At 41.3% G+C, this 26,451-nt stretch overlaps 1 protein-coding gene across 4 annotated transcripts in view; it reads left to right on the plus strand.

Moving 5' to 3' along the window:
• The window catches only part of HDAC4 (histone deacetylase 4), a 450,554-nt gene that overhangs the window by 221,058 nt on the left and 203,045 nt on the right, over positions 1-26,451 (plus strand). For all 4 annotated transcript variants that reach the window (XM_030579819.1, XM_030579818.1, XM_030579820.1 and 1 more), the window contains one exon: positions 6,921-7,165. In XM_030579819.1, coding sequence (XP_030435679.1) covers positions 6,921-7,165 — 245 coding nt within the window. The remainder of the gene's footprint in view (positions 1-6,920; positions 7,166-26,451) is intronic.

The following is a 26,451-nucleotide window of genomic DNA, read 5'->3' on the forward strand; positions in this document are numbered from 1 at the left end:
AGGGAAGTTTGAAAAAACTGGATTTGTTTAGTCTGGAAAAGAGAAGACTGAGAGGGGACATAACAGTTTTCAAGTACATAAAAGCTGTTATGGGCAGGGAGGGGGGTGCTGGGGGAATTGTTCTTCTTAACTTCTGAGGTTAGGGCAAGAAGCAATGGACTTAAACTGAGCAAGGTAGGTTTCTGTTGGACATTAGGAAAAACTTCCTAACTGTCGGAGTGCTTAAGCACGGGAATAAATTGCCTAGGGAGGTTGTGGAATCACCATCATTGGAGATTTTTAATAACAGGTTAGACAAACACCTGTCAGGGATGGTCTAGACAATACTTAGTCCTGCCATGATGGCAGGGGACTGGACTAGATGACCTTTTGAGGTCCCTGCCAGTCCTATGTTTCTGTGCCTATCTGTTTACCTGTTATACACAGTCTTTAACTTAGAATCAGCCATACAAACATCTGCTGTTGTAAGTGGTTCACAAATGATCACTGAGCTCCAACAAGAGATTCTTAGGTTCATCTAGCTTTGTGATGATGCCTGCATTTGAAACAGGATGCTATCTCTATGTTGCAGTTAGTGGCAAACAACTGTGTGTGAAACTACAGAGTGTAATGATCTGTCATTTTCACAAGCCTGATGTTCTATGAGAAATTTGCTACAGTATGTTCCACGGCACAGACAAGGTTCTAGTGGTGGCTGTTTTCCTTTTTTGTGCTTCTGGATCTGGAGAGGAATGTGGGGGAGTGGAAAAAAAATGGAGCAGGGAAAAAGTCAGGAAGGAAAACAATAAAAGTGGCAGGAGCAAGTTGTAGAATGAAAAATTGCGCTTCCAGCAATCTGACCTTTTGCTTTAAAAAAAAAAAAGTCTTCTGCATAGTGTGAATATGTGGGCAGGCTTAAAACAAACCAAAGGAAGTATTTTTTCACACAACCTGTGGAACTCCTTGCCAGAGGCTGTTGTGAAGGCCAGACTGTAACAGGGTTCAAAAAAGAATTAGATAAATTTGTGGAGGATAAGTACATTAATGGCTGTTAGCCAGGATGGACAGGGATGGTGTCCCTAGCCTCTGTTTGCCAGAAGCCGGGACTGGGTGATGGGATGGGTCACTTGATTAGCTGTTCAGTTCATTCCCTCTGGGCACCTGGCATTGGCCACTGTGGATAGACAGGATACTGGGATAGATGGACCTTTTGGTCTGACCCAGTGCGGCCGTTCTTATGTTCTTCTATGGGAAACCTCTAGGAACAGGTTGGTTCTGCAGAAAGTGGTTCTGGTGATTCATTAGCTAAAACACTCTCTGAGTCTCTACTGCTTGGTGCTGGATAATTACTTTTTGCTCATGTAAACTCCCATAATACCTTCATCTGGAGACGTTCTCATATATATAATACAAGTAACTTCATGTGCTAAACTACATTTTTGTGTGGTAAACAATTGCTACATTCCACCTTGGAAGTGGCTGCATTTCACTAACGGTGTCAATCATGTCATCTCTGTTCCTATATATGGTTTGGATATCAGCTTATGTGAAACACTTTTTTGACCTGCTCATCATGTCACAGGTCAAATTTAGGCAAATTGAAAACTTTGCTTACAAAAAAAATCCAGCATATCTCTATTCCCACTCACACTATGGCCTTGAAGTCTTTCTTCCCTGTCTTAATTTTCATACTGTAATTTACTTTCAGTTTCAATGGTTTCTACTTCCAAATGTACCCCCAAAATAGTCTCTGCTACCTTGCAGAGTGTGCTAGTTTTGAAGGGATGGATAAGAGCTTGCTTTTCCCAGACAAAGCCTTGCTTTTGACAAATGTCTAAACAGTTCTGGTGGTGGAGCACCTCAGCCTAAGCCAAGCTTCCACCCCCTTCATATTCTTCTTTAGTTGTCATCTGTAGACCTTTTCCCATGCAGCTCACCTATACCCAGGAATCTCTTCCTGAACCTGTCCACTATTCCTCCACGTCCCCCCTTTAAATGCAAGACTAAAAATTCCTAGAAGCAATCATCTTCCCTTTAAAAAAAAAAAAAAAAAGAGAGGGGAAGAAAAATGGTTTCCATTCATTTCTTCAAGGGTGTCTCATTGGAGCAGCACATCATGTGAAAGACAGCATTGTCTGCGTAGCTATCACAATCAAGAAATGTCGAATCTAAGGGTGTCCATGCAACGTTACTGCTGTCAGCTTGTACATTTGCATTACAGTACAGTTTTTTTACATAGATTACCACATTTTTTTAACCAGACGAGGAGTTGGAAACCTTCTCAGAGCATAAGCAGAGCACTGTTTTTTCCTCCAGTTTACCTGATTATGTGCAAAGTCAGGGTCCATAAAATCCTCACATAGGAGAAGGTCCAGATATCACAGAACCAATCATCAGGGCTCACTGCAGTTTCCTTTCCCATATTTATGAGGGGCTGAGAAGTCAATAACTACCTGGGAACTCAGCCCTAGAGGTCTCACTTTTAGGTGGGGTGGCACAACCAGGCTCCAGAACAGTTCATCTACTCTCTGATGTCCTGTATTACACAGGCCGTAGAATTTCAACCATTTATCACTGTAATTACCTCAATCATTTGTGTTTAACTAAAGCATATGTTCCAGAAAGGTGTCCAGTTTTGATCTGAAGACACACAAATTGAAGAGTCCACCACTTCCCTTGGTAGTTTATTCCAGTAGGTATTCACCCTCACTGTTAAACATTTGTGCCTTATTTCTAATTTGAATTTGTCTGGCTTTGGCTTCCAGCCGTTGGTTCTCATGTCTGTCTCTGCTAGATTAAAAAGCCTTTACGCAGTATTTTATCTCTGTGATGGTACCTAAACACTGTAATTCACGTCAGTTCTTGATCATCTTGTTGAGAAGCTGGACAAATTGAGCACTCAAAGGGCATTTCAACCCAGTGGGATAATGCACCCTACAGGCATGTGGTATCTAAAGCGCACTAGCATGTTGTATATTAATTGGTCTGTGTGGACCCTGCTGGTGTTCCCTGAAGGTTCCCTACTGTGTGTTGAGTACTGCTCTCTAGGGAACCTTCACAGTGTTATGAGCAGGGTCTACATGAGCCAATTAATGCACAACATGTTAGTGCCCTTTTGATATTACACCCTCACCCACAGTCCGTAGAGCATATTACGCCACCTTGCAGACAAGTCCTAAGTTTCTCACTGTAAGACAGCCCTCAAATTCTGTTTGTGGCTTTTTTTCTGCACCTGCTCCAATTTTTCAACATCCTTTTTAAATGTGACACCAGAAGTGAGCACAGCATTCCAGTATTGGTCTTATCAATGCCATATACAGAGTTAAAATCACCTCTCTGTTTGTCTTCACTGATCCCCTGTTTATACATCCAAGGATTGTGTTAACCCTTTTTGCCACAGCTTTGCATTGCTTGTCCACTATGACCTCTACATCCTTTTCTGAGTGATGGTTTTCCAGGATATAGTTCCTCATTCTGTAGATGTGGCCTGGATTCTTTGTTCCTAGCTGTCTGACCTTGCACTTAGCTGTATTCAGATGTATTTTATGTGAATGGGGTTAGCTTACCAAGCAGTCCAGATCACTGTGAATGACTGTCTTATCCTTCTCGTTATTTGACATTCCTTCAATATTTACTTTCAGTAGTGGTTTTATATTTACTTCCAGATAATTGATAAAAATATTGAAGAACATTAAGCCCATGGAAGCCCAATAGTAACACTCGTATTTGATGATGAAGGGTATTTATTTGTGAATGGTATTTCCAGGGTATTTGTTATGTTAATGGCCTAATAGAGTTTTGGAGTGAGAGCTGGCAATCCATCATGTCAGATATGACAAGACCAGTGTGGAGAGACAGAGAGAGGAAGAGTACTGGGGTGAAAGTAGGCTGTTGTGGGCCGGTACAGCATACCGGTAAGAAGTGGCCGCTGGTACCGGCACGTACGCAGCCAATGTCAAAGTACTGCTCTGGATCCTTTTAAATTGCCGCCGGAACCCTGGGTGGCATGGGTCAGGCAGCACGGATAGGGCCCCCCACCCTTTCCAGGGCCCAGAGTCAGGCCTCTGTACCAGTAAATCTTCTATGCTACTTTCACCCCTGAAGAGTACATTTTAAAAGATCAGTTGTGTACAGAAAACTCCTCTTAACATTGCTCAGTGGGGCATTCAGAACAAAACCCTAACTTAGTATTTATATTTTATAGATATTTGCAGATGACATTTAAGGACACATCAGTTTAAAGAACATCAAAGTCAACTTGTTCTGCAGCCATGTCTCACTTCCATAGGGAAGTGACTGATATAAAACCCATAGTTAAGCAACCAGCCTTTAAGTAGAATTTCAGTTGAATCTTGCATAAAATGAAAGCTTTCATTTGAGATATTAGTTGACATTTCCTTATATTGTATGACAGTTACCTTTCTGGTAGCCAGCATCTCACTTAGAATGATTAGCGAGCTGGCTGTTTTACTTACGATGGAATAATTTATATCGTTTTTTGCTAGACCCACACCCCAATTTGTTTCTAAGAACAGTTTGCCCTTCTATGTTAATCATGACATTGTCCATCTTTTAATTTGTTCTAATACTTGTTGGGTGTGGGAGTGTCATCTTCATGCCTCAGTTCTCATCAGATCCCGTCAAATAGTTTCTGACTCAAACTCTGTCATATGGGCAAAAACAAAGCCCTGTTTATTTTCTATAGAGAACATGTAAGCAGTCAAATATTGCAGTCCACGTGAGTCAAATTTGCTATCAAAGATTCTTTGAGTCATTTTTAAATGATTTCTCCTATCCCTTTTTGAGCTAGTTCAGTCAGAGCTGTGACTGCTTCTTAGGCAGAGAAAAAAAAAGTAATGTAAAGAAATTTACAAGAAGGTGATCTGCTATACACATCTCCGTTCCTTTATTGAACATTATTAAGGCTACGATTTAGTCATGAAGGGCATGGCAGTTCCGGATTCTGTGACTTTACCGGACCTCCGTGACTTCTTCAAATTCAGCTGTCAGGGACTGGAGATGGGGCTGGAGGCGAGACTGTGCGCCCTTGCCCTGCAACTGGCTGGAACCAGACAGGACCCTGCATCCCCTGTCCTGTGGTTTATGCCCAGGGGCTTCAGCGGTGGCCATGCACCCCACCCTCTGGCTGCGGCTGGGCTGGGCAAGGACTGCTGCCAGGGCCACACACCCCTGTCTTGCAGCCAGCTCCAGAGCGGAAGCTGTGCACCCCCTCCCCTGATGCCCCAACCCCATGGTTTCCAGCGGGGGCTTTGTACCCCGGCACCACATTTTTATACTTCGATAATTTGACAAACCATTTTGTTAGCACAAGTGTTTTCCAAGATGTTGTGTGTTCTAATTGTAGATAAATGTAGTAAATCATTTTTAAAAGGAATAAGGATTTTTTTGTAAAGTTAAATGTACATATATTTTTATCATTTTTAACAAATATGGCTTTTCATATAAATATAAACATCTCAGAGGAGAGACTGAGTTTCCTTGTGGAGCAAAACATTAAAAATACAGCAAATATAAACAGCTGTAATATTTAGTACAGAATTAGAATTTTGGTTGCAATTCTGAATATTTAGATGTGGTTGTAAACGGAAAAACAATGGAAATATATTGATTGAGATCAGTGTTGCTGCAGTGTTTTCACTGAACACCTGTCCTGTTTGCTTCTTTATGAAAAGTTCCCAGAGAAATGCTCTTTGTGTAGCCAAATAACTAACTCCTTAATACGCCAAGTATTCAAGTATATTTTTATATCCTCTTTATCCCTGGATCCTGATTATTTAAAGGCTTATGTCCAAACAGATGCTACACTGTACCAAGGGGCATGGTGTGGCATTTCTAGGTATCCATCTGCTTTAGAACCCCTGCCTTAGCTGCTAGTACACTGAGCTGTGTTTAGTGCTTCTCTGTTACACTACAGTTTTTCCCCTGTGGAAAGGGAGTTTTCTTGGGACCTCTCCTATCGTCACCTGAAATTTGAATTTTTCCCGTTTCCTTGTAAATTTTTGGCCACAATTATATCCCACAGAATAGATTTCATTTAGCAGTTTGCATTAAGTATGTAATAATATTAATACCCTACCTAGCTCTGTCTTTAGATCTTTTCATCTTTAGATCTCAGAGCACTTTAAAAAGGTCAATATCATCTTCTTTTGTAGATGGGGAAACTGAGGCATCAGGAAGGAGGTTACTTAGGCAGCATCACCCATCAGAACAGTGAAAGTCAGGAATTGACCTCAGGTCTCCAGTCTAGTACCCTGTGCACTAGGTTTCCCATTCCAGAAGCAGATGAATATGAATTTCTCACCTAGTGTGCAGCTCCTATGGTGATGTTAAACAGTGGGTCCTCTTTAGGGTTGCCAGGTGTAATGTTTTCGACCGGAATACCTGGTTGAAAAGGGACCCTGCTGGCTCCAGTCACCGCCATTAGAAGTCCAGTTGGCGGGGCCAGCAGACTCCCTACCTGGTTCCACGCAGCTTCCTGGAAACGGTGACATGTTCCTTGGCTCTTAGGTGTAGGCGTGGCCAGATGGGCTCCACAGGCTGCCTGAGCACCAGCTCCGCAGCTCCCATTGACTAGGAACTGCAGCCAATGGGAGCTGCGGGGGTTGATGCCAGTGGACGGAGGCAGCATGCACTGCACAGAGCTGCCTCGCCGCTGTCCTTGCACCCTGGAGCAGGAGGGATATGTTGACGCCTCCGAGGAGATGCCAGAGGTAAATGCTGACTAGAGCCCACACCCCTCATCTCTTCCTGTACCCAGCCACATACCCCAGCGGTTGTATGTCCTTTTGCAGTATGAAATATAAGAGAGATGACGTTTTTGATTCAGGTATTGTGGTTCCTGAAAGCATTCTAAAAGCCAAAGCTAAATTCACTATTGAACAGGGAATAGGCTGATCACTTTTCGTTTTTTTCTTTTGCAGTTGATGTGAACACAGCACTGCCCTTGCAAGTTGCACCAACTTCAGTCCCCATGGATCTCCGCTTGGACCACCAGTTTTCCATGCCAGTGACGGAACCTACACTCCGAGAACAGCAGCTCCAGCAGGAACTCCTGGCTCTCAAACAAAAACAACAAATTCAGAGACAAATCCTTATAGCCGAGTTCCAGAGGCAGCATGAGCAGCTCTCCCGTCAGCATGAGGCCCAGCTCCATGAACATATAAAAGTAAGTGATTGAAACAGCTGTGAGAGGTGTGTAGAAATACTAATTTAACAAAAAATGCTCTAAATGTAGGCGGATTTGTTTGGAAGACGGAGAAGCAGTGGGACTGGTAACCCCTGTTTAGAGAGCCATATGTGTAGGTTTGATACAGAGAACCAAGTACCACATTTTTAACAATGAGCGATTAAATTTAGCAAAGAATCCTGTGGCACCTTATAGACTAACAGACGTTTTGGAGCATGAGCTTTTGTGGGTGAATACCCACTTCTTCAGATGCATGTGGTGGAAATTTCCAGGGGCAGGTATATATATGCTAGCAAGCAAGCTAGAGATAACGAGGTCAGTTCAATCAGGGAGGATGAGGCCCTGTTCTAGCCTCCCTGATTGAACTGACCTCGTTATCTCTAGCTTGCTTGCTAGCATATATATACCTGCCCCTGGAAATTTCCACCACATGCATCTGAAGAAGTGGGTATTCACCCACAAAAGCTCATGCTCCAAAACGTCTGTTAGTCTATAAGGTGCCACAGGATTCTTTGCTGCTTTTACAGATCCAGACTAACACGGCTACCCCTCTGATACTTGACACCATGCAAGAGATTAAATTTAGATTCCAGTCTCCTAGGTCCTTATCTAGGCACCTAAATAAGTGGCCTGACTTTCAGAAGTGCTGAATTGCCCAACTACTCACATCAACCCACTTATATAGAGGCCTAAGTGTGGATTTAGGAGCCTGCATTTAGGATTTCATTTTTGAAAAATCTTGGCCTACATAAAGAAAGAGAGAGCCCCTTTTATTGCTGATATGGCTATTGAGAATAGAACTTGTAGGAGACCAATGTTACTGTTCTGCCTAATATCTAAATGTAAAAGTGCACTTATAAGTTAGTGACCATAGTTGTTAGGTTGAGGGAAAATATTGTGTATGTGATATGATTCCAAAATTATTCCCACCTGATGGATCCTTTATATAGCCAATATATGTAACATTCAGTAAGAAAGTTAAACGAAGGGTTAGGTTTGAATGTAAATATCTGAGATTGGGATATTAGAGTCTGTATTCAGTCATTGCAGTTTATCTTCCTAGGGCTTGTAAACTCTTTGAGGTAGGGACTGTGTGCGCTTTGGTATTTTAGCAAAGCCTAGCACAAATGTGGTGCTTTTATAATGGTGGATCATATTTCCTATCAACTGCAGAGGAAATTCAGCCAGAGTAAGGGGTGCTGAATAGAGGAGCATTAATTAATTTGATTAATATTACAAATTTGCTGTTAGAATGGACTGAACACGTTTTCCATTGCACATCTGCAAGTTATAAAGCAGTCCTCTGGATATTATCTCCTCCAGAGCAGCACAAAAGCACATGCAGGGTGGGGAAGGGGAAGGGGGAGAGGAGGGGAGGAGGAGTGTGTGGGGTGGGCCTTTCAATATTAAGTGCACCTTAACCTCTACCCTCATGTTTTAAACTGCTCTGTCAAACAGAATGAAAGCTAACATAACAAATGGAAGTAGGAGGTACGGTTTGGAAGATTGCTGTTGCACAGTGAAAATGTTAAACATTATATAAATATTCAGTGTAACAGAGTATTGCTATGGTAACATCAGTTTTCCTCTCAAAGGGGAGTTAGAACTGCACAGGGTAAATAGTGTTGATGTAACATTAAAAAGTGATTGGACTCTGAATCTTATATAACATTTTCATATATAACCTTTCTTTTTAAAGGTTAAGTGCTGTATTATATTTACAGACTGTCTAAACACTAGAAAAGACCTGTGTTAATTACTGTCCATTGTAACATAATTGACTTAAGTTGTCAGCAATAATACCTAAGAAACTGAAGATTTAGTGCCAGCTGTTGTGTGGCTCATCAGCACTGTGCATGCGTTTGTGTGGTTTTAAGAACATAATCTCTTTAGGGCAGGGACTGTCATTTACCATGTGTATGTACCGTGTCTAGCACAGTAAGGCCTAATCTGGGTGTTTGTTGCCTTTGGGTGTTACCACAATGTAAATGTTAAATAATGGTACTGTCAGTACCACAGTACTGACCTTCAGCACAGACTTAAATTGCACTCCGGGTTTCTGAGCATGAAAAATGCTGTTCATTCTGAACTGTACAAAAGATATGGTGGTTGTCAGGTGTCAGGCGGAGACATTCCTGCTAGTAACTTAATTATAAGGCCATTAATAATAATCTTAAAAACAACAACATATCACATGGAACCTCCAAAATTAATGTATATATTGAATGTATATTGAAAAAGTGCATCTTCTGATTTGTATAAAATTTGTGTTTGACTTCAATAAAAGTCTACGTTATAAAGAAAAATTGAGCACAGATTGAAAAAGCTAGTTCTTTTAAACCAAACTCTAATAATGTCATAATAATTATTTTCAGTTTTGGCATGTTCTTATTGCATTGTTAATAATTCAACCTACGTTTAAAAATACTTGATATTTAATAAAATGGGTGAATTAACCTTGGAAAACTGGCAGCTGTATTTATTCCAACCACCATTAGAGTTATATGAGTTTTCATTCAAGAGCTTGAATAAAACACAGAACCTCATGCTTGATCTCTGCCCAAAGATAACGGTAGTGGTTGCAATTTATTTTTATTGTTGTTGAGCTGTTTTGGAGCATAGGACATATGGGGCAGGGGGTGGGGGTGGGAATGCTCATCCCATTTTTTTAAAATAAAGCAAACAACCAACCTTGCAGCCAAAACAGAAAAGCTAGTTGTGAGCTGAAAGGTAACACTTGGCATAGAAATAGTCCTGTTTGAAGGGGTGGTGCCCGTCCTTTTTTCAGAGGAAATAAGTTTTGATTTGAAAATCATGCTTAGCATGTTCAGGAGAGTTCTATTATACTGTAGTGTGTAAGGAAGGGTCTGCTGTCCATGTGTGTGCATAACTATATCTTAGCTGCATAATGAAAGTTCTAGTCAGGTCCAGGTAGAGATTCCCTTTATGACCCTTACTTTTTGCTCTAGTGACTGAACCTTTTGCACTGTAGACATATCTGATTCATGGCATGACAGTTAGGAGTTCTGAGCATAAATTAGCATTGTTTGCTATGAGTACGTCTGCACTATGAGCTGGAAGTGTAAATTCCAGTTTGAGCGGACATACCCACGCTAGCTCTGATTGAGCTAGTACGCTAAAAAGAGAGTGTGGCTGTGGGGGGCAGAGGCCAGCCATTCTGAATTCGTACCTGTCCAAGATACTAAGCGTGTATTTGGGTGGCTAGCCCTTCCCACTGCTTGCATCACTGTGTCATCTCTCTCTCTGTTTAGCATGTTAGCTCTATCAGTGGGTATGTCCATTTGAGCTGGAATTTACACCGCCAGCTCAAAATGGAGATATACCCTATGTTTTATGGTATCATATTCTTTAAGAGATTATGGAATTGTAGAAGTGTCTGTTTTCAACATGTTTAATGTTAGTGTAAAACCTCAACAAGCTAGTTCAGAGATCCTTAAATTGTTCCATACCTTGGAGGTTAGAGCATTGGCCTTGTAAATTAGGGTCCTCAGTTCAAATCTCCATTGGGCCTTGTGGAAACTTTTGTTTGTGTCTTGTTGGTATAGCAGAATGGTTCTTCACAGAGGGTGTGAAAGATCCCAGAATCAAACGCTGACAGACCACCTTGGTGCATGTGATGTTTCAAGTAAAAATAAGGTGAAGGTTATTCTCAGAAAGGATTATTAACCATTGAAACAGATTACTAAAGCATGTATTGATTTCTCCATCTCTTGTACTCATTAAACCAAGACGTCTTTCTAAAAGATAGACAAGTAGTTCAGCCACAAGTCATTGAACTGGATGTAGGATGTTATTGCAGGAGATCAGACAAGATGATCATAATAGTGACTTCTGGCCTTAAAATCTATGCCGTTTCAATGGAGCAAGCAAAGTATGAGATACTTGCTCATTCACATCATCTGCCACATCATCCTACTTTTGGTGTTAATTTTATCGCTTTCTTAATTCAGCTTAACAGACACATTTAGCGATTGTCTCTTTCCTGGATTTGCAAGATAATATGAATGCAAATAATGTTTTTGCAGAGGATCTTCTTTATCATTCAGACTCTTCCTATTCTTGTATCCATGAGACAAAATAAATGTTTCAGTCAATGTTATACAACATGGGCCTTAAAAATGAAAATTAAAAAGCTATATTAGTTTTTTTAAAGAAGGAAGGCTGACCATGCCCAAACTTATTAGGCTCACTCGCATAATTTAGAGAGACCAAGACAAACATCAGATCAATGCGGAATGGGAAGATTTTGATATCACTCTGGATTGTGTTCTGCTGAGATAAAAGGTCCCCTCAAATTGGACCACATGCATGTGTTAAGTTAATCCTTCTATATGGGACAAAATAAGAGTCAGCTCTGCCTATTTCTTGCTTATGCCTAGGAGCACATCATTTTCTCACTTTCCACTTGGGAATTCAGAATTACCAAGTAGACTGTTGTAGAAGATTGGACTTGGGACTGTGGGGTGTGTCTATTCAATGTTGGAAAAAGTGCTGGATCTGAATAATTTACGAAATATGTTGAAATTAGATGAAAGGTCTTTTTTTCCAACCTTCAGTTTAGGTGTTATGTTTCTAACTGCACAGAGGTGGAGGGTTTGAAGAGACCACAAACAGAAGCAGAAACAGTAAGAAAGGGTTACATGTTCACACTTAACTTTGGTTTTTTGTGACTTTTAGGTTCTATTAGTGCAGGGGTTCTCAATCGCTTTCTGAGCTGTCATAAACAGATGGTTAAGGGTTAATGCCTCTTTTACCTGTAAAGGGTTAAAAAGTTCACCTAGCCTAGCTAACACCTGACCAGAGGAACCAATGGGGGAACAAGATGTTTCAAAAGGAAGGAGGGAAGTTTTTCCTTTGTTTAGAGTTTCAGTTTCAGCCAGAGTGAGGAAGATCAAGGAACCAGCTTCTTATCAGAGTAGTAAGTTTTTGAAAGGAATAAATAGGTTTATGTTTATTTCTTTGTAACCTGTCTTATGCAATTAGAGGTAGAATCAAATTGGGTATTTGGGTATTATTTTTTTTGTGTAACTAAATTTGTGCCCAGGGGAACATCCTCTGTGTTTTGAATCTGTTGTCTGTGAGAGTAGCTGGTATGCTAAACTCTCCCGGAGGGTTTTCTTTTACCTTTCTTTTTTTAATTAAAAGCCTTTTTTCTTAATACCGGATTGATTTTTCCTTGTTTTTAGATCCAAGGGGATTGGATCTGAACTCACCAGGGATTGGTGGGAGATGGTTAATTTCTTCTTGTTTTAAGATCCATGGGGTTTGGATCTGTGTTCACCGGGGAATTGGTGAAGTCCCTCAAGGATACCCAGGGAGAGGAAGGTTTTGGGGGGACAGGGAGTGATCCAGACACTGAAATTTCTGGATGGTGGCAGAGTTACCAGATCTAAGCTAGTAATTAAGCTTAGAAGTGTCCATACAGGTCCCCACATCTGTACCCTAAAGTTCAGAGTGGGGAAGGAACCTTGACATGAGCCACCCCCCTCCCTTGCTATAAAAGCTCCAGGGCCCACCTGTGTCACAATAATGGGTTTTCTTACATTGTAGTGGGGTAATAAGTTGCCCGTCTGAGTAAATCTGCAAAGCCCACTTAACCCTGTGCCAGCAGGATCAACTGCTACTAATAGGATTCAGTATTTAAAGCAAACATTACCAGTCTATTGCAGGAAGTATAGAAATATTACCAGGAAAAACTGTGCATATTAAACGGATTGATGGCATCCTATGGACTGATAGAAAAAGCACTTATTTGATTATGTAATTATGCAGATAGGAAGTTTTCAATAAAAATATAATCAGATAGACTGAAAATACCTTCTTCTGTTCTAGAAGGCTGGGCAACTAATTAGTTTTGTTTTATTTTTTGACTATTATGCCAGATGCAGGTACAAAATACACTTTTTAAAAATAACTAAGCATTGATTTACTCAGGCAATGAAGCCTTTGAAATAGTTTAGGGAAAAACACTCATTCTGAATGGACAAATGTTTAAATATTATAAAGCTTGCAATACGGACAGGCAGAAATCCATGAAATTGTTTCATATCTTTCTGTGCAGGGAGGAGATAATCATGGCTTTGAATCTGCTTTTGAGGTTTTCTTTCCAGTTTTCAAGTTGACTATATTCAGAAGTACATTTTAGTATTTCATGTAATTTTATTTTCTGTAAGTAATAACTACTGAGCTATGGCTGTCCTGAGAATAACGATGAGTTGGATTACATCATCCTAGCTGGTCATGAATTCCCCCAAAATGATCAAGGTCTCCAGTATTATTCATTCTGTTGTACCCTGTGGGTGTGTTAGGACACTATCTTTTGGAGAAGGGAAAACATTTCTGCCTTCCTGTATGATATTTGTGACATAAGTATCTACAATTTATGAATTTAGCTCTCCTGTGCTTTTCCATTAAATTAAATGGCAGGCGTATTAGTGAGTGAATGCATATGTATACTTACTGCTTATATGTCTCTTTGGGTATATGGGCAATAATATCCACATGCCTCTCTGCTGTATTTTATCTAGTTATGCCTAAGGTCGGGGTGACCAACCTGTGGCTCCGGAGCCACATGCAGCTCTTCAGAAGTTAATATGCAGCTCCTTGTATAGGCACCGACTCCGGGGCTGGAGCTACAGGCACCAACTTTCCAGTGTGCTGGGGGGTGCTCACTGCTCAACCCCTGGCTCAGCCACAGACCCTGCTCTGTCCCCTGAGCCTGCCGTGACCTTGCTCCTCCTCCCCTCTCCCCCTCAGAGCCTCCTGTACACCACGAAACAGCTAATTGAGAGGAGAGGGGAGGGGAGAGGAGAGGAGATGTGGGGAGGCAGTGATCGGCAGGGCTGCTGGTGGGTGAGAGGTGTTGGGAGCGGGGTGGGGGGGTAGTTGATGCGGGGCTGCTGATGTACTGCTGTGACTCTTTGGCAACGTACATTGGTAAATTCTGGGTCCTTCTCAGGCTCAGGTTGGCCACCCCTGCCTTAGATTATTACAAGCCTTTGCAGGCAAGAACTTTGCTTAGCATATTTTGGATACTGCAAAGCAGAGTGTACAATTACAATAGTACAGAAATAAGATATTGCATTACATGTTTGTATTGGCAAGTAATGCAACTTAAAATAGCTTTACACTATTGCCCTTTTAGCTGGTGAGTAGTTTCAGTGCCAACAGATACTGAATGGCTAAACATTAAACATAGTAAATATTATACAGGTGTATACGGATATACCTAGAGAACTAAATACATTTTGTATAGATTTCTTAAGTAGCTTTTTATAACTTGAAAATTGGAGGCTACCATGTCTTTTAAAAGAAATACATACAGTCCCGTTACTATAAATTTACAGCAAATAGTTGTGTAAATATTTAAAAGGACATGTTAACTTGAGTTCTGGTCATTTCAAAAAGTAGTCCCGGAGCCCCCTCCTGTCAATTTCTGCGGTTTGGCAATCACATTTTCCATTTTCTGTCACGTGTGTTTCTCTCTGCTATTGCTGTGTGAAAGACCTGCACAAAACAGGGGAAAAAATGACTGACACTAGAAGAGGAGGAGAGACATGGACTATACAGAAAATGCTGTTAAAAATACAGCCTGGACAAACTGGGGGGAGGAGATCTTTTTGTCTCTAATAAATCACTTTATAGTAATTTTAGGTGTTATTTTTAACAGGAATTGGTTTTTAAAAGTATTATGGAAGTGATTTTTTCTTTTCATTTTTAAATTGACAGTGTCCCTTTAAGTCTCAACACTCAACCTTTTCCAGAACATGACTTCATATTACAACCGAAGAGTCTCAGGCCCATCCTCTGATCCAGCCAATAAAGGAAAGGAGTGTAGTTGTGAAACCTCCTGGATATATTAATGACCCCTTCCTTCCCTCCCCCCCCCCCAGCTGACAATTGTTGCTTTAATACAAAACAGTGGCAGCAGCTGATTGCTTTTAAAGTATTTAGTCTCAGCTCTCTGGAAGAATTGGTCTCTGCATAAATCCAACCAGTACAAAGATCATGAAAACTAGAGGACTAGAATCTGAAAGAAATAATATTTGTGGTGGGAAAGTAGAATGGGTGCCGTTAAGGAGTTCTGCTTACCAGGGAAGCAAGATCACTGCATACACAGAGTAATGAGAAAACCCAAACATGTTTAGAGAAAATAAAACTCAGCCTTATGAAGGCTTCACACCATATGGAAATATAGAAAACTGTCTTTCACAACTACCATGAAGCTTCACAAATTGCTAAAACTTGACATCTGAAAGCAGTTCAAGAAAGCAAGTTAAAGGCTGTTCTCTACTGAGGCTGCTGAGGACTTGCTGCAGAGAGAAATGTTTGTTTCTGTACAGTGATGGTAAATGGATACATTAAGGAGATGGATTATCCACATAAACATGCTTTGCGAGCAGTGTAACATTTGTAGTACTCACTAATCTACTTCACTAAACACAAACAGCCAAACCATAAGAATATCAGGAATTTGAATGGGGACTTGGGGCCCAATCCAGCTCTCCATGAAATCAGAGTCTTTCCACTAACTCCAGTGGAAATTTTGTTGAGACTTTGTCTATGAAGGACTTGGTGCTGAGCTTTTCAGTCTCCAGTTCCAATCCAAACTTGGCTGGTAGTGACCCAAAGGTGTTGCCATTTACATTTTAATCAGTGGCCCAAGTGACATGATTGAGGAGTCTGTCTGGTTTTAGACACAGGTGTTTATCCTACAAAACCCACCACATTTAGCACTAACTTATGTATTTATTGGTGGGTTTACCGGAGGACTGAATGGACACAGTTTCTCTTATCTTTTCTCCCATACAGCTGGACTCTTCCTGGTCAGGGTTCAGGCATTTTGGTATCACAGTATCAGGAAGCTTGCACAGTCACTGTCCACGCTGCACTGTATCTGGTTTTTGGGTGTACTGAGGACTTTGCTTTCAGGTGCTGTTAGACTGGCACTTCCATTAGCACTAGCTGAAATGTACAAAACTGTTGTTTTAATGGTGGGACAGAAGATGTTATGGGAGAGACAGGTAAACATCTGCAAGTCAGGAAATTGCACATGACTTTGCCTTCTTGTGTGTACACGTTGTGATGAAAGTTTCAATTGTATAGTCTCATATTGTTTCTCAAATAAAGCTATGCTTTTTCCCTACAGTCTCTGACACACATGAGTACTTTTTCTACTCTGTGCATACAAGAGAGTCCATAGAATTAATTTATACTAAAAGTTAGTATACTCTAATGGCTTTTTAGTGGCCTCTGTGAAATGTGGTGGTGGCCTGTTACTTTCCTAATAGAAAAGTGTCCCCATAATAAAACCAGCACCATAACTGCCATTATTTGGTATCCTGCTGAACATCCGAATTGTTCAGTGGCTAGTGAAACTGAGCTGTTCTCTTTTCCAAGAGGTGTTCCTGATCACGTAGAACTGGTAGCACTGCCGCTATTCTTATTTGTACCTATTTCATGAATGGAGGACTTTCATTTTTAGTGCTGTCAGGCTGATCACTTGTATTCTATTTTTGTAAAAAGGAAAAGCCAAAAGAATTGATGAATAGCGTATTAGCTATGTAGAGCAGGTTATTTTCCCTTAATGTCATAAAGGCATACGTCTGTGAATTTAGTGAATATTTATATATGACCACCTACATATATTTGAAAATGCAATAATGCTAATATCCACTAGTGTAACTGCAAACTTACGATAAGAAGAGATGTGAGGAGAGATCTAGGGACCATTTTAGGAATCTCACAAAGCAGGTTTATATATCTCCTACAGCATTCAGAACTGTTAACTGCCCACTAGCCATTCTATTTACATTTTCATTTGGTCATTTGCACAGCAGGGTTTATAGTTTGAAGGTTAGACCTAACAAAATGTAGTAATCTTACAGGTATGCAATAGTGGGCAATGCATCTTGTGATGACAATATTATTGGTCTAAAAAGTTGCACCTGAAGGTTTAGTGGTGGGCTATAGCAGACTCCATGTTTTGTGCCTTGTTAATATTTAAATAGGTTACCACATGCCCGGGTGAGGGGTGGAGGTTACAGTAATTTTAGCCTCCTGCTTTTTCTGTTTCAGGGGTCTCCATTGGTTTTTCTGTTAAAAGCACCTGAGTCCAGTATTTTTAAACCATTTTAAAGACTTAAGCCCTGATCATGCAAAAACTTACTCAGGTCCCTTGCTTTATGCATGATGAGTAACAATGGAACTATTCACAATAAGTAAAATTAAACGTGTGAGTAAGCCTTTGCAGGCCCGGGGCACTTTCTTCTTCAGGGAAAGGGTAATTTCCCATGTCCCCAAAGGCCAAAACCTTTTACTTACAGACATCAAACAAGACTAATACTGACAGAGCAGGCTCTATTTTTACCTCCCGAAGATGTGTTGCTGCTTTCAGATAGGAAGGTCAATAAGCTGTGCATAGTAATAACATGAACTGATGTCTGAATAAAATCCAATATCATAAAACAACCTAATGGTACTCAGTGTAGTTACTGGTGATCATGCCATGATATCTTGACCAATTCTCAGATACCTGCTGCTACAGCTCATGTTACTACTGCACACTGTATAAATTAGAGGTCATTAATCTGTGAAGTTTTGGCTCTCAATTTTTTCCAGAATATTAAATTTCAGATTTTGCAGACATGTCTGATTTATAATACAAAGAGGAAATGAGAACTTTCAACTTGCACATGATATCTCGGATGCCTCATGTTTTTCCTTGTGTGCCCTCCTTGCCCAGAATAAATGATTAGGGAGCTGGAGCACATGACTTGTGAGGAGAGGCTAAGGGAACTGGGATTGTTTAGTCTGCAGAAGAGAAGAATGAGGGGGGATTTGATAGCTGCTTTCAACTACCTGAAAGGGGTTCCAAAGAGGATAGATCTAGCCTGTTCTCAGTGGTACCCGATGACAGAACAAGGAGTAATGGTCTCAGGTTGCAGTGGGGGAGGTTTAGATTGGATATTAGGAAAAACTTTCACTAGGAGGGTGGTGAAGCACTGGAATGGGTTACCTAGGGAGGTGGTGGAATCTCCTTCCTTAGAAGTTTTTTAAGGTCAGGCTTGACATAGTTGGGGATTGGTCCTGCTTTGAGCAGGGGGTTGGACTAGATGACCTGAGGTCCCTTCCAACCCTGAAATTCTATGATTCCATGAAATTTCTGTTTCAGCATTGTTTTTCATTTGCTGCCCAGTGCTATTTGAGGCTAGAATGGTGTTTCTTTGCAAGTATTCAACAAGATTATCTAGAAAATATGTAGAGAAAGGCAGTTCACTAGTCAGTTAATAGGAAATGCAAATATATTTTGGGTAAAGAAGCTTTTCTATTTTCCTTGTGTTTTATGTCAGTTATAGCGTGATTTATGGAGTGTTTGGTCTTTATAGCATCAACTTGTCTCCCATCCAAATCTGAACATTATGCATTATGTTTATATTGTATATAATATGTATATATTGGTATCTCTTCATGTGTACTGGGATTTTAGAATAAGGAGCATTAGAAAAAGAGTACGTTGCAATTCTCATGAATTTTCTACTCAAATCTTGTATCTAATTTCTTAACTTTATGAAATAAATTTTAAATATATTAACTGAAAGGAAATAAATAATGCCACTACTGGAAAATAAACAAAAAGAAAGCAAAACAAAAAATCCATTAATGAAACGCTATTGTTGAAATTTGACATGCACAAAATTCAATAAATCCAAACTTATGGGTCCCATAGCAACTTTGCGATCTGCTTACAAAAGTTACGAAAGGGAACAGAGTTAGCATTTGAATGGAAACCATAATTTTGAATAACCTGACTTGTTAAAATGTCAACAATAATGTTACATGAGAATTTTCTACGTTTACTTTTCTTGTTTGAAATGTGATCAGTCTGTGAAACAAATGAATTTATTCAGTTTGTAATGGTGCAGTATGTTACCTTTAAATTAATGTACCTGATATGTGCATGGGTGAACATTCAAATTATAGTGAATATTCACATAAAACATTTAAATTCATTTTTGATGCACAAAATTTTATTCAAATATGTTGCAAAAGTAGGTCAAATGTCTTCATCACAGACATCTGCAAAGAACAGCACTACTTCATCCTCTTCCTGACCACGGCCTTATACAGTGACGCTGCAGCCAGGTCAAGAGGAAGCAGAAGCAGAGTTGAAATGGTTGCTTTCATCATGCTTCAGCAGTTAATTTGCCAGCTCTGGGTATTGGAAGGATAAGGCACAGGAGGACTAATCTGAGCTTTATGGACACAGGAGAGAGCCGATCTCTCCTTGGGCTCTTTTCTCATTGGATGAGGGATTCTATTTAGAGACCACAGCTTATATCAACCAGACATTCACCTTTAGCATCTTCTCCCCTCTGGGAGACTCCTTTTCGTCTGTGTCCAAGAAACAGCCAAACAAGGGTATTTCTTGCTCTCTCACCACTGGGTGTCTCTGGCCATCTCCTCCATTGTCTTTGGGGACCTTTTCACTTCTCCCAGGGTAATAAATGACATATTTCCTCTCCTTCAGCTCTTTCCTTCTCACTTTTTTGAAAGTCCCAAGAGAATGCTTCTGAGGAGTCTCCCACCTCACAAAACGATCTGATTCTGCTATGAAGCCTACCTAACTTCTTATATGCCGTACGCGGTCACCATAGTGCTGGAGCAACTGGTAAACATTGCCAGACTTGCTTCTCTTCTCTTCCCCCCCCCCCCAGGGCTCATCAAACCAGCAGCATGCTCCCAATTGCATCTTTCCTTCCTCCACTAGGGTCAAGATCTGGTGTTTGGCCCCATCAGCTCTTCCCAAGCACCTCCACAGAATCTGCATGCTAGATCCTGCCTTCTATAATGTTTGGCTGGCCCACTCCACAGTGGATTGACCATTCCAAGCCCTCAGACCTGTCTCTGGATGCCAATGTCACTCTCTAGAGACCTTTATCAGAAGAAGGATGGGCATGATGAGGAAAAAACTCATTTAGGTCTCAATATCTGTGCCTCCTATACCTCTAGGTCTGCTCTCCAATGGTGGCTTAATGTGTAAGCTGACAAGTGGGCAGCTCCACTTTGTTGGGCAGACGCTTGGCAACTTCCTCTGGACGCAACCAGTTAGATCTGCTGGTCAGTTGACAGTTTTTGGTAAGGAGTTCTTAAGATCCATCGTAACCCAGCAGCCCTAGAAGTCTCTCCTTGAAAAGGGGGTTCCGAGCAGTCTCCTCTCAGTCACATGCTCTGTGTTCCCTAGTTCCTCCTCTTTCAGCTATACAGAGCCTCTGAGCTTTTACCTCTAGTTCTCCTTTTCCTCCTGAGTATTATCACTGCTAGTCAGACCCATTCTGTATACTGAGGATGGCCATATTGCAGAAGAAAACCATTTATCTTACTTGCTAATTGGTCTTGGTGATATGGTCACACCAACTTGTACTGTGACTGAAGGGTTTTCCTCTGGGTGAATGGACTCAGGCACAGTAATTAGCTAGACAAATGTGGGGCAATCTAAGCAAATTTATTCTCCAGCTCTGGAAGCTCTCAACTGGGATAGAGAAGAAGGGCTGGGTGCAGAGAGTCCTAGTGCCAGGTTGGCTGCCTACTGCCTGTCTGCGATGAGAAGCACAGTGAATGTACGTTCTGGTATTACTCCATCAGAGAAGGTGAAAAAACTGTGTTCTTCTGCACTGTGTTTTCAGTCTACTTTTTTGGGAACCTTTACTGCTTGTGTCTGTGTGTCTCTCTCTCTGAAAACCTTTCACATTCATAACACTTTCTCTTTCTGCCAGTTCAGCCAGTTACCTCAACCTAGCATCCTGTGCCCTTGAAGAGATCCACCGTAAAATTAAATTAAAACACGTGGTAGAAGAGTCATCAAAAAGGTTCCTGAAATCAGAGCTTATAGCTTGACAATTCAGTAATCAAGGAAGTGGCAACTTGAAATAAGTCAAAGCAGCTAATAGGCAATGCTGAAATCCTTAAAAAAACAAAATGAAATAAAACTTCCACTTAAAATCACCCTGTGTACAAATAGTTCCCCTTCAATCAATATAGTTTCTTGTTTTGCAAAGTTTCATCTTTACAATTTTAATTTTTTTAGGTTCTGAGCTTAAAGTTTTTGAATACATGTGTTCAGCCAAAAATCTATAGAATTTTCACAGAACATTTTGCATGTAGTTAACACAAGCAGATAAATATCCTGCTAAAGAGTGATTGCCAAAAAAATAAAAATATCTCTTCAGATGAGAGGACAAGTTATATAACTTACAAAAGCAGCCATTTTCACGTATCTGCTGACTCTTAGCTTGTTTAGACTATAAGTTCGTGGGGGAAGGGACTCTTTTTATAAATATTATATTGTTTTTTTAAAGCACCAGGCACCTTGTTGGTGCTTAAACATAATGATTCTTTTTATTTTTTATAACTTCTTTTAAACTGTGCACTTGGGTAGAGACCAAACTCTGATTCATCTAGACTTGTAATGTGTACCAGATATTCTGCTGACAGGTGGACTGGCTGAGCAGGTTACAGATCTTTCCAGGAAAAGGAGCTGAAAAGGAAGAAAAGGGTTCAGACTGATTATCTCAGGATAGGGCATTCCATCCATGGGCTTCCTTTTTGAAGCCAACAACACATTACTCTGTATTGTAGCAAGAATTCTAACTCATGAGCAGGAGCCAAGGATGCCTTTTCACAAGAGTGTATTTTCTCCTTTTCCTTTCATTTCCCTCCCAGTACAGTGACATGGAAGGCTGTAAAGAAAGTGGGCAGTTTCCAGTAGTCCGCTGATCTGTGTTGCTCCAAGTGTCCCTAGAGATGATCTCTCGCTAAGGGTATGACTACACTACGGGATTATTCCGATTTTACATAAACCGGTTTTGTAAAACAGATTGTATAAAGTCGAGTGCATGCGGCCACACAAAGCACATTAATTCGGTGGCGTGTGTCCATGTACCGAGGCTAGCATCGATTTCTGGAGCATTGCACTGTGGGTAGCTATCCCATAGTTCCCGCAGTCTCCCCCGCCCATTGGAATTCTGGGTTGAGATCTCAATGAATGATGGGGCAAAAACAGTGTCGTGGGTGATTCTGGGTAAATGTCATCACTCAATCCTTCCTCCGTGAAAGCAACAGCAAACAATCGTTTCGCACCCCTTTTTCCCTGGATTGCCCTGGCAGACGCCATAGCATGGCAACCATGGAGCCTGTTTTGCCTTTTGTCACTGTCACCGTATGTGTACTGGATGCTGCTGACAGAGGCGGTACTGCAGTGCTACACAGCAGCATTCATTTGCCTTTGCAAGGTAGCAAAGATGGTTACCATCCCTGTCTCACCGTCTGCCATTGTAAATTGGCGATGAGATGATGATTATCAATCATTTTGTACCGTTTGCAATTGGAAAGTGGCGATGACGGTTATCAATCATTTTGTACCATCTGCTGCTGTCATGGGTGCTCCTAGCTGGCCTCGCTGAGGTCGGCCGGGGGCACAAGGACAAAAATGGGAATGACTCCCTGGGTCATTCCGTTCTTTGTTTTGTCTAAAAATAGTCAGTCCTGCCCAGAATATGGGGCAAGTCTACTAGAAAGCCAGAGAGCACAGCCGCTCCAGGTCAAAGCCCCAGAGATCCTGCAGAAATGATGAGCTGTATGCCATTCTAGGGGGTGCCCCTGCAACAAACACACCCGTTGCTTCCCTCCTCCCCCAACCCTCCGGAGCTACCATGGCAGTGTCCCCCCATTTGTGTGATGAAGTAATAAAGAATGCAGGAAGAAGAAACACTGACTTGTTAGTGAGATAAAATGAGGGGGAGGCAGCCTCCAGCTGCTATGATAGTCCAGGCAGGACGTTAAAGGATTAGGGGGAGAGGATCGCAGTCACTTGCTGCTATGATAGTTCAGGGAGTACAGAATCTTTTCTTTAGACGCGAAATGCGAGGGGGGGGGGCTGATGGAGCTCAGGCTTCAGCTGCTATGATGAGGATGGTTACCCAGCATTTTGTACCATCTCCCAGGAATGACAGGAAGTCATTCCCATTTTTACCGAGGCCAGCCAGGAGCACTCAGGCTGATGACGGTTTTCCACCATTTTGTATCATCTGCCATCAGGAGAGGAAGGGGAGGAGATGCTGCTGTTCATTGCCGCAGCACCGCATCTACCAGCAGCATGCAGTAGACATACGGTGACATTGAAAAATGGTGAAACGATTTTTTTCCCTTTTCTTTCACGGGGGGGGGGGGAAGGGGGTAAATTGACGAGATACACTCTGAACCACCCTGGACAATGTTTTTGACTCTTCAGGCATATGGAGCTCAGCCAAAAATGCAAATACATTTCGGAGACTATGGGGACTGTGGGATAGCTGGAGTCCTCAGTCCCCCCTCCCTCTCTCCATGAGCGTCCATTTGATTCTTTGGCTTTCCATTACGCTTGTCATGCAGCACTGTGCTGAGTCCCTGCTGTGGCCTCTGTCTATCATAGCCTGGAGATTTTTCAAATGCTGTGTCATTTCATTTTCTGTAACGGAGCTCTGATAGAACAGATTTGTCTCCCCCTACAGCGATCAGATCCAGTATCTCCCGTACAGTCCATGCTGGAGCTCTTCTTGGATTTGGGATTGCATCGCCACCCGTGCTGATCAGAGCTCCACGCTGGGCAAATAGGAAATGCAATTCAAAAGTTCGCGGGGCTTTTCCTGTCTACCTGGCCAGTGCATCCGAGTTCAGATTGCTTTCCAGAACTGTCACAATGGTGCACTGTGGGATACCGCCCAGAGGCCAATACTGTCAATTTGCCGCCACACTAACCCAAATCCGACATGGCAATACCGATTTCAGTGCTACTCCTCTCGTCGGAGAGGAGTACAGAAACCAGTTTAAAGAGTCCTTTATATAGATATAAAGGGCCTCGTGTGGACGGGTGCAGGGTTAAATCGGTTTAACACTGCTAAATTTGGTTTAAACGTGTAGTGTAGACTGGGCCTAAGATTATCTGGATGATTCTGAATCTTCCTCCCCGTGGGTTCTGTGGCTTTCTGCACCAGGGTCAAGTGTTTCATTCCTCCTCAAGCACCTTAAGTCTTTTGTTCTGATTTGTGAACTGAGCTTTCCTAAAAGAATTAGAGAGATTAGATAAAGTGATCCAGACTGCAGTTACGCACTAGCACAAACATTACGTGGTGATGGGCATGGCATGGGCCAGAGGGAGCTCCAGCATGGCCAGATTTCCAACACACTTTGATTTTTGTGAGAAGATTTGATATAGCTCCTAGCTTTTTAAGAGTACAAACCAAAATTCTTAGCACCCTCTTGTGATCAGTGGGAGGGATACAGGGAGTTATTTCCATCTGGACTCTTACTTCCTTCCCTGCTTGGAATCCCACAACTTGTTGAGGGCTGACCAATTTTCTTAAGATGAACAGTCACCCTTCGCTCCACCCCTCCAAAGACAGGCTTGTTTTCAAGCAATTACGATTTCAAAGCGTGCACAGGTGCTCAGCACTGGCCTAACTCTGCTCCTGTTCGTGTCAATATTAAAACTTCCATTGACTGGATTGGGAGTAGTTAGATCAACACAGTGTGCTTTTGAAAATTCCTCCCTGAGTATCATTTTTTCATATAGTTCGGTTTGGCAGAATTCGATTATTGTTTTATAATTTCGACTGATAATCTTGATTATTTTTGTCTTTTTATCAATTTAAATATTCACAGTTGAGCAAAATTATGGAGGGGGTCAGACAGTAGTTATTTAATAATTCAAAGTATTAAAGCTTTATAACTGTTAAAACAAAATCCCAACATCACATGTTAAAATATAGCAAATAGCCTTAAATCAAAATCTAGTAAGTTTTCAAAAAAGCAGTTTTCTTACTTTGCCTATCTTTAAATGGTGATTATTATGGATGGTAATATTTATTTTATCAGTTTGTGTGTGTATGGTGAAATGAACATTTACCGACATTTACTGATAGAATTCAAATCCTTCCAAGTCTAAATATAGTTCTATAGTCCTGTTAGTGTCCTCAGCTAGAAAAGGAGGAGAGATTGGAGCACTTTCCCAATTTCTATCCTATTCAGTATTCCAAAACAAAATACTTATTCTTCATACTTACCCCAGTTACATGATTGCCAAGTGGATTAGGAACTGTATCTAGGATAGGTACAGAGTAGCATGGAGTGCCTTGTCTGATCAGGATCAGAGTACATTCCATTCATGCTGCAGCCTTTTGTTCAGCAGTTGAACTGTGTATGGTGGTCACAGGGACTGATTTTGACCCAAATTAAGAGGTTTTATGTCTTCACAGAAGTTAAATTTATTTCAGATTATAGTAACCAAGAATCTGAAACAAATGCATTGAGCGTAATTTACTGTACATCTCTGCTAAAGTAAACCATGCACATGATCCTCCTCAGATACATAGGCAGTACTAAATTCTCTGGCTACAGGTAGTTTTACACATCCTTCAACTAATTGCAGTGGGTAATTTTTCAAAAGTATCTAAGTGAAAATGAATTGGGAAGTAGGTCGCTAAATGTCTTAGGTGCTTTCAAAAATTTTACCCAGTTTGACCAAATTTTAGAAAACAAAAAATTGAAGCTACTTTTAGAAAGCTGTCAAGGGGAAAGGTTGTAAATAGGAGGTTATAAATATCTTGGGAGGGAGGGAACTTGCCTGAAATTGTGAGTAAGAGGGAGCTAGCTCTGGGTTGGTTTTTGTGGCTGGGGGAAGGGGTAGGTGCAGCAAGACAGTTATTACCAGAAGCTCCTGGTTACAGACCTGCATGTAGGCAGTGGCTGTCAGATGGTTATTTATGCATTTGGACAGAGGCAGGACTGCAACTTGGCAGCAAGAACCACGACTGAGCAGCCCCTTTTAGGATCCAGACTGCTCACCTCGTGTGGGAGAGGGCTAGAAAAGGTGCCCTAAACACAGTCTGCCTTGTCTCCCCCAGACTGGATAACAATGTCCAGAGGGATCACCTTACTGCAGTCAAAACTGAACAATGAAATTTGGACCCTGGAATGTTTGAATCCTGATGGACAACCCAAAAATAACTAGCCAGAGCAAAGAACAGCGACTGTGACCAGAGAATTCAGAAGGCATGACGTCAGCATTGCTGCACTGAGTGAGACCTGGCATAGAGGAGAAGGAAAGCTCAAGGAACAAGGTGGTGGTTACACTTTTTTCTGGAAAGTAGCAGATGACAATGAATGACAAATCTACAGTGTTGGTTTTGCTGTCAAAAATGAAATAGTCA

This window comes from Gopherus evgoodei, chromosome 11, assembly GCF_007399415.2.
Source record: "Gopherus evgoodei ecotype Sinaloan lineage chromosome 11, rGopEvg1_v1.p, whole genome shotgun sequence".
Lineage (NCBI taxonomy): Eukaryota > Metazoa > Chordata > Testudines > Testudinidae > Gopherus > Gopherus evgoodei.